General features: G+C 41.8%; 1 protein-coding gene across 1 annotated transcript in view; it reads left to right on the forward strand.

Annotated features, from left to right (window-relative positions):
* The window catches only part of atp6v0a1b (ATPase H+ transporting V0 subunit a1b), a 41,008-nt gene that overhangs the window by 17,440 nt on the left and 5,092 nt on the right, over window positions 1-18,476 (forward strand). The window contains exons 17-21 of the mRNA XM_020611736.1: window positions 1,604-1,711; window positions 3,562-3,762; window positions 9,310-9,327; window positions 12,768-12,885; window positions 13,393-13,558. Coding sequence (XP_020467392.1) covers window positions 1,604-1,711; window positions 3,562-3,762; window positions 9,310-9,327; window positions 12,768-12,885; window positions 13,393-13,558 — 611 coding nt within the window. The remainder of the gene's footprint in view (window positions 1-1,603; window positions 1,712-3,561; window positions 3,763-9,309; window positions 9,328-12,767; window positions 12,886-13,392; window positions 13,559-18,476) is intronic.

Raw genomic sequence — 18,476 nt, forward strand, 5'->3', positions numbered from 1 at the left:
GTTGATGTCAGTGTCCTCTGTCTCCTCTTTCAGCCAGCTTATTATGCCAGCGGGGTACTTGATGACCGGCAGGGCGTAGGTGTTAATCAACCGGACTTTGTTCTTTCCATTCAGCTGACTTCTCGGGACTTACTCTCTGCAGGTACTCGGTAGTTGCTGCTTTCCTTGTGGCCTCTTTGGGGTTCCCATTTGCCTGCAGGACCCCAAGGTACTTGTAGCTGCCCTCAACATCTGCTATGTTGCCTTCTGGTAGTACAGTCCCCTCAGTTCTGACTACCTTCCCTCTCCTTGTTACCATTTGACCACACTTATCCAGTCCGAATGACATTCCGATGTCCTGGCTGTAGATCCTAGTGGTGTGGATGAGTGAGTTGATGTCTCGTTCACTCCTGGCATACAGCTTGATGTCATCCATGTAGAGGAGGTGGCTGATGGTTGTTCCATTCCGTAGTCAGTATCCGTAACCACTCTTGGTGATGATCTGCCTGAGGGGGTCCAGCCCTATGCAGAACAGCAGCGGGGACAGAGCAGCTGGTGGGTCTGCTCTCATGTTATTACCCTGCCCCTGAGAATACACCTTGGATGGCGCAGTGGAGAACATTCGATTTATTCTCCTGGCTTCCACTTCTCTGGTGTACCTCTTCAACTGGGTGGCCAGGGCTGTGAGCCTTTGCTTGGCAGTCTCCAAGGCCTCAGGTATGGACAGTGTGTTGTACCCCTTTCTTCACCATGCCTTTCTGTAATTCCAATAGCTGGCTAACTTCTTTCCTTGCTGCCTTGATCTTGGTCTCCAACCTCCTTCTCCATGGAGGATACTGCTCCCTATGATCACAGTTGCTGTGGTGTATATGAGCTTGTTGGTCTCAGTGATGGTCATAGTGCTGAATTCAAAGTCACTTGGAGGGAAAAATGTAATTTTGACCACTTCAGCATGTAATTTGAATGAAGCCTAAGTCACTTAGCCCTGTTTTTTGATAGCCTCATATTGAGCTGTTGCTTTCTGTGTTGACAGCTTAGTTGCTCATCTCTTCCATCTGTCTGGCATGTGAGATGAGCTGTGCCTGTGTTGGCAATTGAGCTGTCTGTTCTTATATTTGGTTAGAAATAGCATTGTTTTTATAATGAGATTGGCCTTTGGTACTTCATCAAGCAAATAACCTTATCAAGAGAATATCAAAGATACTCATTATACATAATAACAAAGGAATGTTTTCGCTTACATTTAGTATTTCTATCATTTCCATTGCCCAGGCCTTTTTTCATTTGAAATAATAAGTTTATCCCAAAGGACGACGTCTGTTTAGTCAGACTAACAATATACTGACATTTGCTGCAGTTAGTGTTCTTGCTCTTGTTCCCAGATGAAGCTTTAGATTGAAGCCACAGAAAATATTATTGCAAACACTTCTGTTCCCCTTTCAACAACCTGAGTTAGTATACTTTAGGTGTAGAGTTAATTACTCAGCCTTTATTCATGGTTTACTGATACATACTATATGTTCTGAAATCAGCATATTATTGTTGTTAGATTGAAACAACAAAGAAATGATCACTGTTACACATTGCCAACATCATGTTAACCTCTCTGTTTTTGAATCTGTAGATGGGGATCCAGGTTTTGTTGGTGCTGATTGCCCTTGCATGTGTACCCTGTATGCTGATTGTGAAAACTATGGTGCTGCGGCGTCAGCACCTATGGAAAAAGCACCTGGTATGTGGATCTGACCCCACCTACAGTACAACAATACTGACACCTTTGATAAATAACAATTATAATCTTTGATATAACTTTTTTCACTCCTATTCTGCCATTTATGTCAGTGCACATTGTATTGTGTAATGTGGTTGGTTGTGTTGCCATTAAAAATGCTTAAAGCTTGCCTTGGAAACGCTGATATTTTGGTGCTAAATTTGTAAGAAATTCTTCACAGATTGATATCCCCTAGCAGCTTATGATCTGCCATTTTATTCTGCTGTTTCCCTGTAGATTTAACAGGTTTGTTCCAAAATGGTATCTATCCAACAAATGTTTGTTACCTCCATCTTACCATATACTGTAACTTTCATTGCCTTCCCTGGTTGTGGTAAACATCAAAGAATGAAGAATGGCACCAGTTACATAGAATTGCACTCATGTCTATAACAGCAGTTCAGAACAGAAGTAAACAGGGTGTTCAAATGAAATATGAACTTTGGGCAAGTTTTACTGTGTATTGATAAGTGGCACATGTAAATACAGTGCTAGAGTACCGGAATTAATTTTGGCCCCTAATTTTGGTTTTGGCAACTGAAATATTTATTGATGCATTTTGAAATTTTAGGTCTTGGAAGCATCTAAACCTTTTAATTCATCTATTCATTTGCAGTCCTTGATATAGTTAGTGTTTTTATGGTTTGTGCCAACTGTTTTGTTGTTAGCAAATTTGCATGCATCATAGATAAATATAGTTTATTAATCCAGTTCTGATTTTTCCTTTCAAGAGCAAACATTAGCTAACGTTACTTGCAGAAATGACTACTAAAATGCAAGATAATACTTATTAGGTCTTGATACTGCAGGTCAACCAGCTGAATCACTATCTGAAAAAGAGATGTTTGGGCTGGCGAAGATACTGTTTTACTAGTTAGGGTTATACAATGTATGATTCTGCAGATGTATGAGGAACTTTGATTGAATAGGGTTTTCAATGAATAGTTAATCCATTTGGCCAGCTTTCACATTATCTTGAAAGTATTGTTTGTTGATGAAAGTGTCAACAAATACATTTTGTTGTAGTTTTTGTTTGGAAAGCTTAGTTTTTATTTCATTTTTGTCTCATTTTCATTGTGGAGAAGATTCAACATTAACTTTACTAGCCACCCTTTGTTGTATATTATAGAGCTCCTATATAAAATTGCTTACCATGTTTGCAGCTTTTGTACTTAGTTTCCTGCCATCAGTGTTTTGATGAGCATGAAACATGTGCATGGCAAGCATATCATGCAATGCAATGTGCTAGTTCCATTTAAAGTATCAAAGCTGTATTAATGCAATATCAAAAGAATGTTTTCCAAATGACTTAGTTAGACACATTCCAGGGTCAGATTAATCACCAGTGCTAATTATCTTACTGAAAAATGCATCAAAGCTACAGTAAACAAGTAACAAAAGAACCATGTGGCTAAGGATATTGATGGTATGGTAGTTCAGTGAATGAACAGGACATGAGTGAGATCATTTTGCCCTCCAATAAATAATTGGATCTCCCAGTCCAATCAGATCTCCCAGTCTAATAACTTAGTGGTTTAGTCTATAAAAATGATATTGTAAGGTAGTCTAGATTCCAGTACCTCACTGTATCATTGAGGACTTAAAGTTTTTGTTACCTTTTATTTATTAAAAGTCAGATGTATTGCTGGACAAGTGTTGGATATATATCATTTTGACATGAAAGCCTCCACTCACGGTGCTGGATGCCCTCTTCTAGTAAAAAAAAAAAAAAAAAGTAGGAAATTAAAAGAAAGTGTTCAACCTGAGGCTTGCTTTAAGCTAGACACAGCTCTTGTGGCTTTTGTATCTAGTCCCAGAAGAGGGAAGAAACCCCTGCAGAGAATCTAGAGCAGTCTTTAGAGCAAACAGGCGTGTCCTCATCATGCACCGGACTCACCCAACAGGGCACGCAGAAGTTTGGAGGGGTGCGGGTGGGCAACGGGCCCACGGAGGATGAGGCTGGCATCATGGACCACGACCAGCTCTCCCAGCATTCAGAGGAGGGAGATGAGGTTAGTCCATTAAACAGCATGAAACTCAGATTCAACTTCAAAATTCAACCCCTTAAGTTTGTTTTATTTACATTTTTGAATAGTTAGTGGGTTGCTGAAAACTAAGAAATATGACCTCAAAACATGAGTTTGACTCAGAACTAGCTATAGCAAAAAAGATTATTTTCACTCAGAATTCTTAAAAAAAATTTAAATATACAGTTGCAATAAAAAGTAATGGCACTTTTTACAATTTCCTGGTTTTCTGCATAAAGTGGTCATAAAATGTGATCAAATATCAACAAACAATATTTCTAAGCTGATCAAACACAAAAATGCATGATGTTTCATGTCTTTATTGAACACACCTATCTAACATACAAAGTGATGGTGGAAAAAGTAATGGCAACACTCAAGTCAGGTTTTAGCAAACCTGGATTCCAATCAATAAAACAAGAATGGGGGTGTGGTTTAGAACTACCTTGACTTATAAAAACATTCAAAACAGTGTCAGCGTGCTATTCACAAGCGGCATCAGCTGATGTGAGCCGTGCCTTGCAAAAATGAGATTCACAAGACCTACTATCAAGAGTTGTTGAGTTGCATGTAACTGGAAAGCGTCAGAGTCATCTCAAATACGTTAGATATTCATCAGTCCACAGTTAGACATAGTGTGGCTACATTCCATAGAAGTGGGCCCAACCCTGCTTAGCTTCTGAGGTCACATGCGAGTCCAAAACGATATAACATGGGGAAAATAAGGAAATTTTCATCATAGAGACACACATAAATATTTGATACTGAAAATATCAAAATTGGTGTTGACTGCTTTTTCAGCACTACATGTGGAGCACAGCTTAATACTAAGGAGAGCTTTGCCCAAACAGGAATTTCTGAGTCTACTCAGCATTAGCACTAACCAATGCATTGTGCTGTCCACCATGGCACTGCTGTCCAATTCTATTACTTCCATCACGGTTAGCTTTGTCATTTTAATAGATTGGGGTCTTATGTTGCTGTTGCTCCTGTGCTGCTGTGTATCCAATGATGTAGCTAAAAAAGGACTGAACAAACCAGCAAAATGTGAATCTGCTCTGGTTCTTCTCAACTGATGCATCTACTCTTTGACTTTTAGGGTTCTGTAGGGTGGGAATTGCTTTTGAAATATTTTTTGTTGCACTACAGTCAGTTGTATTTGAGCTTGTTGACAAACTTAGTCTACTTTATAACTCAATTATATCAGTTCAAAGAGGACAGTAGTTGAGTTCACCCCAGCAACCTGTGGTACTTTACTGTATGAGAGAGCACTCATACAGTGGGGTGGGGATAATGTGGGCACAGCTGTGGGCAGTGACAAAGGGAGGCCTTTGAAGGATGAGAGAAGATAAGAGATGGATTTTCCATTTTTGAACATAAACAGTGAGTTGGTTTTTATGAGAAGCAGCATGTGTAAATTCTAATTTCTGAAAATACCACATGTTTTTTTTCTAGCTGTGACTCGCAGGTTTGGTGTGTCCTGTGTCTCTTCCATAATAAATTTCTTAAGTGTTTATGTTGTAATAGCATAAGACTGCATTTTGACATCATTATTCGAGGTTCTACTATTCCATCTGGCATAACTTATAAACTGTGTTATGGAATTTAATACTGCATAAAGTTGGGAGCAACAAGTGGCTGTAAGAGTATCAGGGTGGGCAACCTACTCAATACTACAGAAAGACCCAGGTGTATTTGTTTCTAGTATATTGAAAAATCTGCCTTTTCTCATTTTTTCAGTTGTGTGTAAGTGCCACTGTTGCATCTCAGTGACATTTCCTTCTGTGGAGAATATCAGTATTCCCAGTTATGGTGCTGTCAAAAGTGCTATTAGACTTTTGCCAGATTTTTCCTCTCATCCCAAAGTCTTCTTCAGGTCAAAGTGACTGATGGGGAGTCCTTTATAATCTCAGTTACTGACACCTTTAGGGCCTTTGAGGTCCCACCTGGACATCATGTTTTGTTGGGGACATGAGTCAAGGTGTGAACTGATGTTAAACCGCCTGGGGAGAGATGTCAGGACTGCATTTAAGGGCAGAGACACACCAATGCCCAATGTGCCAATGTCATGAAAGCGATGAAGCCTAACCTTTGCATCACCTCATGTCGGTTTTGTCTGGGCCAGTCGGGCTGAAAAAGTGACAGTTCAACACACCACGCAGACTACAGCCAATGGCCAACCACATATGTTCTACACCTGCATGACAGAAATACCTTCTGGTTCAACACAGCTGTTTATAGCTGCTTCTAGTCTGTTGTCCTCTGCCCTTGGTCTTTTGATTGTGGAAAAAGAAAGAAGGTTGTGGAGGTGAAAAACAAGTAGAAACTGTACTAAATGGGTGAAATCATGGATATTACAGCGACAGTGAGGAGGGGTTTTCCCGAACTGTTATGTTCTCATGCATTGATTCAGTAAGCCGAACAGCCAATCAGAGTGGTCTCTTTTTCACTAACGAGGCCCAATGTGCCAATGTCAAATTGGCTGAAAAGTCACCGACAGGGGCCAAATAGTGCCAATGGGGCGGGACACACCAGGAAGATGAGGCCCATTGTCCTTCAGATGCTGGTGTGCTGAGGGGCTGGCTCTTCTGTGTTTTGCTATGTGCTTGGGAAGTGGTTGTTTTGTTTCTCCAATGAACAAGTCTTTGCATTCCATACTGCACTGAATTCATTTTCTGATTATGTCTGGGTGTTTTAACCTTATTGTAGACAAGCTTCTGCCACAAGAGTGTTAAATGGATTTTAACTTGAGCTTTATGTGGTTTTTGACAAAGCCCTGTTATGGCAGCTGGGTGCTGAGAATCAAAGTAAATATTGATCTGTGTGGATACCCAGTATATTACAGTGTTGATGTTTCTGTTTTATTTGATATGCAACACAGTCCAGGAAGACCAGACTATATCCTCTGAAACACATTCAAAGAGAAAGTGATGTTGCTGCCCACTGCACTGATGGGTTTTGAAATGGAAGCGTTCACTTCTACTTCCTTTATTTTAATTTTGACCTAGGTGTCATTCATGTATCTAAACCAGTGGCTGCGTGGTCCCAGTGAAGGAGCTCAGGGCTCTGCTCTCTACTTCAGCCACGCAGAGATAGGCCATAATTGGAAATACTGGACCCATGGCACACTCATGTTTCTGTCTGTATAGGACCCTATTGTTTTTTAAATAGGGGATGGAATTCAAGCACAGCACTTACAGTATGCAACCTGGGGTAAGGTTGGCTCTGTTGGATAGAGTACTGTCTTGTAGTAGTAGTAGTAGTCATTTTCTTACATTCTTGACTGCCTCAGAGGTCTGAATGCATGTGAAGAGTTACATGACATCATAGGATACCATGGTTTTATCTGAGTCCAGTTTTATTTTTTTAACCTTCTGAACATAACCTGTCATTGGTTAGATTGAAAACTCGTCTCAGGAGCAAACACCAGACAGCAAGTGATAGGTAGGTTAAAAGGTTTAATAAAGCTTGATACATCCACATGAATAATGTAACCTTATCCACAAGAGGTCATGGTCAAAGTGTTTGTCATATGCACAATTAGGAAACGTGTTTCCCTGTACAATGAAATTCTTACTTTTCCGTCCACATGAATGCCACACAATGCAAGTGAAATATATATAAAGTAGATGAGCAATAACACAAATCTAAATAGGCAGTAAAATCACAACTCTAAGGCACTTTAAAGCAGCAAATGAGGGGAGCAAATAAAAATACAACAAGAAGACACCAGACCGGCCACCCCCTCCTGTAGGCTGCTTCATCCCCGCCAGGGATGCAACCTATCACTGCAGTGTTGTTGGGGGGCCGGCCAGGCAGAAAGTCCAGTAACCAGTCACAGAGGGTGGGTTGCAGACTCAGTGTGGACAGTTTGTGGGTGAGTTTGTGGGGGGTGACAGTGTTTAAGGCAGAGCTGTAGTCAATAACGATTGTCCTGATGTAGGAGTCTCCATTTTCCATGTGGGAGAGGGAATAATGAAGGGTAGCTGCAATAGCATCTGAGGTGGCCCTGTTGGGCTGGTAGACATTCTGCAGGGGATCCAGGGTGTCTGGTATACTGCTCTGGATGTGGGCCAGCACCACTCTCTCAAAACACTTCATAATGATTGGAGTGAGTGCCACTGGCCTGTAGTCATTCAGGCAGGTGATTGGGTTCTTCTTGGGAAGGGGGACGATGTTTGTGGTCTTAAAGCAAGTGGGAACAATGCTCTGGTTGAGGGAAAGGTTGACGATGGTGGTGAGAACATCAGCTAGCTCACGGACACATGCCCTGACAGCCCTCCCAGGGATGTTGTCCAGTCCTGCCGTTTTGCGGGGGTTGATCTTTCTCAGGACTGTGCGTACCTGGCCTGGTGAGACAGTTAGTGGAGGGGAGGTGGGGGGTTGGGTGGTCTCGTTGTGTGTGTGTGCCTCCGCTCTGTGCTGTGGCTGGAGGTCTCAAAGTGGGTCTCAAAAAAGGTGTTGAGGTCATCCAGCAGGCTGTCTGTGGAGCTGATGATGCTGGTGGTGGTCCTGTAGTCTGTGATGTGCTGCAGGCCCGTCCGGAGTCAGCAGTAGAATAGAAGCCATTCAGCTTCTCTCTGTACTGCCTCTTGGCCGCTGTGATGGCTTTCCTTAGTCTGTACTTCGCAGCTTTGTACTCCGTCTCATCGCCTGATCTGAATGCATGAGACTGTTTATCCAGGGCTTCTGGTTGGGAAACCTCCTGACTTGTATTGTGGGCACAATGTTGTCGATACAGGTAATAATGTATCCGGTCATATACTCAGCATAATCCTGTACGCTGACAGAAAAGTCCTCCAAGGTGGCTGCGGCTTTAAACACATCCCAGTCTGTCTGGGTGAAACAGTCCTGCAGGATGCCTTCAGCCTCTGAGGTCCAGAGTTTAATTTGATCTATCACTGGATGAAAAAAAACCCTCCAATATTGAAGAAAAATTGCCATTTACAATGAAGATGCCAACGAAAATATCTGACTAGAGGCACAATGAGATTCAGGAACATCTGTTTTTAAAAACTAGCGCCAGAATCCTCAGACAAATATAAGGAATGACAAGAGACACAGTCGTTTATGACCAAATTACAAACTGGCTAGGTGACCGCATCATGTTGAGCATCCTGCGTGCTCTACCCAGCCACTCTCCTCTCACATTAACCATACAGAGTTTTTCCAGTGCATCTGACATGGACTATCTCCTGTTGTGCGTTACTTGTGCAATAAGGCAACTCTGGAGAAAATCCAGTCCTGATTCCACAGACATAGTTCTGAGTTCATGTGTGAAAATGGCTTTTGACTCATGTGACTCTAATCACGTACATGATAGCTGTGTGGGGCAACGACATACATGTGACTTCTTTGGCTCTCGAGGTGTAAGCAACTCCAGGACTTCCAACCAGTCAATTAGAACTGAATAAGCCTTTGGGATGAGAGGTGAAACATACTCAGGAACCTCAGAAACAAACCTGCTTGTGACTACCAGGATATTCTGTACACTAATGCTAACACTTACTTTGACTTTTGTTTACCTTCAAGCACTCAGAGGAAGAGCCGGTAAGAGCCAGACTTTGGTATCTTATTATTATGTTTGGATTCTGTCCTGTTGATCTATCTGTTTGTGCCTTCAAAGCAAGTAGTGGTCTTTCACTTTTGAACTCTGGCCAAACCCCCCTGCATTCCTTACTTAAGTACTGTGCATGTGTGTAGGTGTGTGTGCGTGTTGTGTGTATACAATAGATAGAGGAGAGAGAGTAATAGAAAGAGGGGCGACACAATAGTGCAGTGGTTAGCACCAAATTTGGGCCAGTTAATGCACCATAACAACATACCTTGCGTTTTTGTTAGTACTGGGTTATAAACTGTGTTTTCATCTATCAGTGCCGACACACTGGTGGTAGAATTGGTGTTAAAGTAAAGTAGTCTATGTTAGCAACATTGCTCATCAAAACACAATGGAAATGCACAGTCTAGAAACGTGAGTCACATAAACTTGTCACAACGTGGCTGTATTGTACACACCTACAACACTCCCCACCTGTCAGGGACAGCGTGTTAAGCTGCTGATAATATCGAGGGTGAACTCAATTAGAAGGCCAAATGAGTAAAAGCAGAACTGTCTTTTTAATCAGAGCAATGGTCAGAAACAAATGATACACAATGCAGGAGTCTGATTCAACATGTAATACTCAGGTCGATAATCCAGTCCAGGGTCAGAGCCAGCAAATTCACACATCCAAGGTATCCACAAGAAGAACAGTCAATAAGGGAAGTCCATAAGTTGATGCACAGAATACAGACAGAATCAGAAGGGTTAGGCAGTACTCGGTGCTCACAAGGCAATCCGGGGTCAGAGCTGGAATAACAGGCACAATAAAAAACCGCTGGAAAGTCTGAACATGGGTTAGAACAATCTGGCAGCTTCGTGGGTGGGGTGTCAACAGGTGCAAACAGTTGTCACAGATTAGGGTAAAGAGTCCGTAGCTGCAATGACACTGTAACAGGAAGTGGTGTCAGAATAAAAGCATGATACCGGAAGCAGAAGAAACGGAATCATGACACCACCCCCCTGACCAACATATCGTCTTACATTAAAACCCAGTAGGGCGCTGTTTTTCTGGACTCAGTGTGAATGTAGTCTAAGTCAAACCACTCATGAGATTAAGACAAATACACACATGGCTGACGTTAGTCCTAGTCAAATCACTGAGAGACTGAGACAAGTGCAAGCCAATTAACCAATCATAAGACTGAGAAGGGTCAAAAGGATAAGTTAGAATTAGGATGTAGATGCCAGGAATATATCTGGCCACCAAAGTACAAGACAAACACAACTAATTCTTCGTAAAGAATGTCCAGTACCATATTATGGTGCTCTAGTATGTGCAATGGTCACCCGAGCTCATTCAGTACATTGCTTGAACTGGGAAACTCCCATATCCTGAGTCTTCTTCAGCTACTTCTAACATTCATATACAAAAGTCAACAAATTCCTTTCAGTGCTTTTGAAATATTCCCTAAAATAAGTCACTATCTCAGACTTGTCTCCAATATTATAGCCCTTCTGAAATATTCTCTATTTTAAACATAACACCTGAGGTTTCTTTTGCCTGTGTATCAGCTCTACAGTATATTAGTCAAAGTAGTTTGTGGATGCTGAAAACTGCCTTTTTGTTGAGCTGTTCATTTACCTATGCCCTCTCACAAAGTCTGCAATCTTGTACACTGTGACTGTGACTCTGAGTTGAAATGTTCAGTGGTATCTCAGTGTATTGTGCCATTATGGAATGTTAGCCTGTGTTTTCAGTAGTCACTTGTGAGGGAGACCCTTTGAATGGAAACAATGAGTGCTGCTTCCATGAACTCTGTTTCACACGTCCAAAGGACAAAAGAGAAGCATGGAAAGAGGAAACCAGACCAGTGCCAAGGAAAACCCAAGTAGAGCAATGCAGAGCAATGGATTCCCATGCCCCCCCCAACACATTTTACACAGGAAAGGCCAGTCTTGCTCCAGGATGGAGAGAACGGGGGAACTCTGTTGGTTTTACAATGCACAAACAAGTCCCTGTTTCGTGATCCTGCGGGGGGGAGAAACAAGCCAGACGTCTTCACTATTTGTTTTCTGCCTAATCAGAGCCAAAGGCTCAGGCATGGGTCAAAAATCAAGACAGCCACTCATTAAAATGATAGCCGACTTTCCATTCCAAGTCATTTCCACTGTTCTTGCCATATTAACAGTACAACTGATACACTGGCCACATGTTGAATAACAGAGCTGAGCGATAATCCCATGTCAGTGTTAAGTACAAGGTTATGTGCTTGTTTTACATGTCACACATACTGAACATTCTTTTAGTCTTTTTTCCTGCATTACAGGCGGTGTGATTAAAACACATAGTTTCAATGTATTTAAACTTTCATTTAATTTTTTACAGTTAAAACATCAGCATGCATTGAGAACTTAAAAACAAGTCATCTATGTTAAAGCTAAACTAAAAAGAAAAGCTTCATTTGTAAAGTGAGATGCTGCAGTGTTTGGAGCAAATCTGGAGACTAAAAAAATCGAATGGAAATGTAGCTCCCTTCAGTACCTGATTAATTGTCCCGATATGATCACAGAGAATACAGATACTGTATGTTTGCAAATAAAAGATGCAGATCATTCCAAGATGAAGCACACTGAGTGGTGCCCTGAAGGCTTGGGTAAACTATAAACTACAAGTCTGTGGACTGAAGGCACCACTGAGGCAACTTTGAACAAGACATTTCCTCACTTGGGCCTTGAGGCCCTGGGGATTAAAATGTGGTGAGACTCCCTGCTAGGTGCTTGATTCACTGCATGTGCACATGGATTTACAGTAATAAATTTACTACAGTGCATGTACAGATTACCTGCTTAACCTAATTTCTCTGAGTAATCTGGTTTGGCTTGTGTGCATGCAAAAGTACTGAGTGATACTTTTCTGGTTAACTAAAGCTTTTACAAAATGTGTAATGTGTCCATTAATAGATGTGTGTAGGTGTGTAACATCTTGCTATAGGTCCCCCTATTATTTTATAAGCCTCATATACACTAAACGTTTAATACATTGTTTTTGGTATACTAAGTGTTCAGTACTTGTAAGTAATTATAATTGCTCCTATAAGACCATGTTATATTATCACACCTAGTGTAATAACTTCTGGTGTGGTTTACACATTCATCATTTGTTTATATTTCTGCATCCCCTTATGAGTGTCCACAGGAGGAGTTAGAGTTATTCACTAATACATTAATACAGTCCCAGCCACTGCCACCCCTAGACACTGGCTACCGACCAGCTGGAATGTAGTTTTCAGTCAGTTTCCAGCCAGAGTCCTCCCTCTTCCCCTCCTAAATAATGCTTATACTGTGTCTGTTATAAGCCATTTATTTTGTATACTGCTTGTAAATGCTAAATAGGAGGACTTAGTGTTACCAAACACTTAGTGTTCTAAGCATCTTGTCTCTCCACCAGTTTAACTTTGGGGATGTAGCTGTCCACCAGGCCATCCATACCATTGAGTACTGTCTGGGATGCATCTCCAACACTGCCTCATATCTGCGCCTCTGGGCCCTCAGCCTGGCTCATGCACGTGAGTACAAGCGTGCATAAACACATACATGCACACTTATATGATGCATATTTTTTAAACATTTATTGTAAGAGGTTGTAAATAATGATTTATGTCCCCTATTCATCTACAGTAGGTACATCAGGTGGACAATACTGGATTTAGAAGTCCTTCACATGTATATCAAAAATTGAAATTTTGTCCCAAGGAGTTCTACAGTCTGTACAGTATATAGTAACCTCTTTCCTTAGCCCCTCAGATAAGGAATCTGGATTATTCTTTATACTTTAATATGGGCAGCTGTTTTTAGGACACAGCAGGCTGTCAGTTTAGTCCCCAGCTCCTGCTGTCCCCCAAGTTGCTCCCAGTGGGCAGACTGCCGCTTTGCACAGCAGCTCCACTATCACTGGTGTGTGAATGCGTGAATGAGAGTGAATGTAAAACACTTTGTCCATTAAGGTAGAAAAATGCTACGCAAGTGCAGTCCATTTATGTCAGGTTATAATGTTGTTATCTTTGTGTGCACAGAGCTATCAGAGGTGCTCTGGACCATGGTGATGCATCTGGGTCTGTCCTCCCGGAGCGGGGGCGGGTTCTTCGGTCTGTCTATAGTCTTCTCTGCCTTTGCAGCCCTCACTGTCGCCATCCTACTCGTCATGGAGGGGCTGTCAGCTTTCCTGCATGCACAAATTTGGTGAGTTAGAAAATTGCAGTTGTTCACTACTAGGACAGAGATAGTTGGATGTGTGTGTGTGTGTGTGTGTGTGTGTATGTATGTGTGTATGAAATACTCACACACACAAGCAGCCTACCTGCATGTTACTAAATAAGCAGCAAACGTATGTATGTGCAAGATGAGAACATTTACACAGTCACACCCATTCATGCAAACCAGTACAGAGCATACCAGTCTGTAGGTCTACACAATGAATCTGACATTGACAGAGAACATACATAAAGAGCTATAACCCTTCACCTGTTGAACCAGTTTTTCTGCCAAAGCTGCGTTTCTTCTGCACAAGATGAATGCTAACAGCATAACACATTCCTGACCCAGAGTAGTTTACCAAACTGTGAGTGTATAGGACTCTAAATAACCTCACACACCCTGCAGCTCCTTCACCTCCTAACACCACCTCTGCTCTGCTGATACAACTTTGCACCAGTGCAAACTGCACGTTTCCTTAAATTTGCTAACAGCATTGTCAGATAGACATCTACTGTAGTGGAATTGTTTCCCACATAGAGTATAATCCATTAGTGTAAATTCAAAAGTTATTAGAAAATAGACAGAAAAGGGTTTGGGAGGGGGAAACTATTAAGTGTTCAGTTTTGATGCCATATGTCAGAACAAGATCAAGGGTGTGATTAAAACAGTGAGTGGGTTTATTTACAGTTTGAGAGAAGCCAACTGAGTCTAATAATGAACAGAATGCATTGTTGAGGCTGTCATTGTCAGCATCTACATGAATATTAAAGTCGCCTACTACGATTATTTTATCTGTACTAAGCACTAAATCAGACAGAAAGTCTGAGAATTCACTTAAAAACTCTGAATAAGGAGCAGGTGGACGGTATACAATAACAAACAGAATAGGCTTGTTACGGTCAGGGGTCCCTCACCAGGGGGTGAGAGAGAGAGAATGAGGACTCAGGGTGCAAACTCAAGCGCTATTGAGAGTCTTTATTGCTAGGACGGTATACAATAACAAACAGAATAGGCTTGTTACGGTCAGGGGTCCCTCACCAGGGGGTGAGAGAGAGAGAATGAGGACTCAGGGTGCAAACTCAAGCGCTATTGAGAGTCTTTATTGCTATATTATACAGTGAAAAGGACAAAGTCAATTGCTTAATGAAGTCCAAACCAGGGCTGAGTAATGGAGGCTGAGAAGACCAGGACGGGCAGGTGAGCAGGAAGACGAGCGGTAGGAACCAGGAGGATCAGAGGAGCAGGTGAGTAGACAGGTGAGTGAGTGAGAGTGTGTCTTTAACAGTGAAAAAGACAAAGTCAATAGGTTAACGAGGTCCAAACCAGGGTTGAGTAAGGGAGACTGAGAAGACCAGGACAACAGGTGAGTAGACAAGCGAGCAGCAGGAACCAGGATGATTAGCAAACGCCGTCAGGGAAGCAGAGTAGCATCAGTCTCACTGTGTCAGTGATCAGTCAATGATCTGGCGAGGATGGAGCGTCTGCCAGCGCGTTGAATAGGCTCTGCTTAATCAGCGGGAATGAGCCCCCGCTGTGCACCACACCCAGCAAGCTGCTGATTGAGGTGAGGTGCCTCTGCTGTGTCACCGAGCCTGCAGGATGAGAGAATGGGAGAGAGAAAGGGGAAGAGAGGCGAGTCGCATCGAGCGGGCCTGGCATGGCTTTCCAGTTTTCCACTTTGGGTGTGAGAGACTCAGAGTGAGGCTTTCAAATGAGTTATAACCATGTTTAGGAGTGCTGGGGTGAATAAATAATCCTGATGCGAAAATTGCTGCCACACCTCCACCTCAGCCTGTCCTTCGAGGGATGTGACAGTTACTGTGACTACGTTGGGTGGATTCATTTAGACTGACATATTCTTCCTGCTGTAACCACGTTTCAGTCAGACACAATAAATAAATGTGATGTTCACTTATCAAATCATTCACTAACAGAGATTTAGATGAGAGAGATCTGATATTTAATAGACCACATTTGATTGTCCTGTTATTTTGTTCTGTGGCTGTGGCTCAGGAGGTAAACTGGGTTGTCTCCTAGCCAGAAGGTTAGTGGTCTGACTCCTGGCTTCTCCAGTCCATGTGTCTAAGTGTCCTTGAGCAAGACACTGGTCCCGGCGATATTACCGGTGTGTGAATGGTTGGGAGTGCTAATGAGTGAATGAACAAATAGTGTCAAAGCGATTTGAGCATGCTCTAATGCATAGAAATGCACTCTACAACTTTAAGGCTGTTTAAGAGGACTAGTCTTCATTTTAATTAGGTTCTTATGAATAACTCCTCTTGAGTTGATTTTTGATTTATATAATTTAGGTGGCCGGGGGGCAGACACAGTCTCTATGGGCTACTGGGAGTTTTGGGTGGGTAGCAACTGCAAAGAGATGCGGAGAGGTGTTTAAGACTGCGACCCTGCATCCTGGACTCAACTCTGGGTTGTCATAATTTAGGTTGTAAAACAAACTCATCCAGATTTTTAGATAAGAGAGCCGCACCACCCAAAGTGGGATGGATGCCATCTCTGCTAATCAGACCAGGTTTTCCCCAAAATGTTTTCCAGTTGTCTATGAAGCCCATTTTATTTTTTTAAGCACCACCTAGACAACCAGCAGTTAAATGATGAAATACGGCTAAACATGTCATCACTGGTCACATTGGGTAGGGGTCCAGAGAAAACTATGGAGTCCGACATTGTCTTAGCGAAGTTACACACCGACTCAACATTAATTTTAGTGACATCCGACTGGTGAAGTCGGGAGTCATTAGCGCCAACGTGAATAACAATCCAGAATACATATTCAAAACACTGAGCCATTGATAACAAAGTTACACTTAGAGCAGTGTCACTTCGCTTATTTTAAATATCTGAACATGGAGACAGGATCTAAATTTCAGAAACACATCCATATAGTCAGCAACAGCACTAAATGACCCATCCACCAACAAATAGGCTAAACCATGTACCGGCAAAGTTTGACATGAACCAAACTGTTACCTGCAGTTATCTCTAAATGACCGGACCAGTTAACAGAGCAGTAGGGGAGGACACAGATATACATGTAGCTTGACTTAAGCTCCTCAGCAGTTCCACTCTTTAACTGTGTCATCTGTAACATTAATATGCCCTGTTTCAGACTGAGTGGACGCTCCAGACCGTGACTACTTAGTTTGTTTAATGTATCTCCTGATGCCGCATGTCTCAGATTGTTGCATATAGAGTATATAGCCTCCTACACCCAGCATCCCATAATCTGATTTAAAAATTAGGGACATTTTGGACATTTTGTTCACAATGAAAAACCGCTGCAAACTGAGAAAAAGGAGAGAATGCAAAATATTTTGAAGCTGTTTACAGCACATAACTACATTTTTTATCTTAATTTTACTTTCACTTTTCATCAAATTGGATAAATATTGCAGGTATCACTGTTCCATCTCATATTATCTTAAGTTTATTTGGAGTTGCTAATATCTTGAAGTAATTTAGATGCTGCTGGGTAGCTTGTGAATTTCCCAGCAGAAATCAGTAAAGTCTTATGACAGTATTTAGTTTTATTCCTTTGATTCTGAAAAGTAACTTAAGTTAAACAATACTTGTAGTGAGGCAAAAAGAATGTATCTGTATCTGCAATGCAGTGAAATCATGACGACACATAAGTTTACAATTAAAAATATTTACACCATGTTTAACTGATTTATGAGTAATTATTGTACTATATAAAGCAGGTTATAATTATTTATCTGGCACAGTATGGTATGAAGTACCAAGTATGAGACAATACACAAGCTGCTTTCGGATTCCTCTTTATATCCACATCCTATGGAGCAGTAAAGAGGGAGCGACAATGTGACACCTAGTGGCAGATAAGAAAAATGCATGTTTGACTTTCTGAGGCTGGTGGAGAGTTAAAAATACTGCATTGCTACTGCACTAGCGCACATTTCAAGCACTAGACAGCTTGCACATCATAACTTTAGAGTGAGCCAGTCTTACAAACTGTATATTTTTTTAAACTTTTCAAAACTTTTGGCACCGGCAGAATGTTCACACAAAACTGAAAGGAGAAGTCTGAGAGCACAGGCTCAGAAACAGGAACACACATTGCCGGGATTATGCTCTCAAATTTGATTCTGCACTTACAATGTGCTTCAATAGATTTTGTGCTTATATTGGGCATCTCTCAAGCTCCAGTGTGTTTGTTAGCACAGCGTGTTGGCTCAGCAGGTCTCCGCTAAGGTTAAAAAGAGTAATAGACTGTTTTTCACAGAGGGGAGTGAATGGAAATAGTGATGTTCAAAGTTAACAGCAGCCAACGTGGAGCTTCAGACATTTTTCACACAAACACACACCAGAGCAAGTTGAGCAGAGTGCATTAGGTACATTTTTCCACCTCTACAGCTGTGTGGAGAGGCATAAAAAATGATCTCTCACTTCTTTCCTCTTTTTAAGTGTTGCCCTCTCACAGCTATGGCAGGCCAAGTATTTACCACAGATGTGAGACATTCCTGGGCACTCCCCTCGCTCACTGAGGCCAGGAAGCAGCAGGAACTGAAAATCCACTCTTAGCTTTTTCCTCTTAGATGAAGACATCAGAGGTTGTCAGGAACTGAGAATTCTACTCTATATAAAAAATATGCAACCTATTTAGTATGGGATGGCAGTGACAAATACAAAAGGAGTGGTACTGTCAGAGGAGAGGAAAGACAGAAAAGAAGACCAAGTGGTGGAAGTTGCAAAAGGAAGAATGTCGTGAGGAATTCAGACAGAAATTGAGACAGGCTTTGGGTGGTCAGGAAGAACTTCCAGATGACTGGGAAACTACAGCAGAAGTGATCAGGGAGACAGGTAGGAAGGTGTTTGGTGTGTCATCTGGAAGGAGGAAAGAAGATAAGGAAACATGGTGGTGGAA

The sequence above is a fragment of the Monopterus albus genome, unplaced genomic scaffold (genome assembly GCF_001952655.1).
Source record: "Monopterus albus unplaced genomic scaffold, M_albus_1.0 scaffold117.1, whole genome shotgun sequence".
Taxonomy (NCBI): domain Eukaryota; kingdom Metazoa; phylum Chordata; class Actinopteri; order Synbranchiformes; family Synbranchidae; genus Monopterus; species Monopterus albus.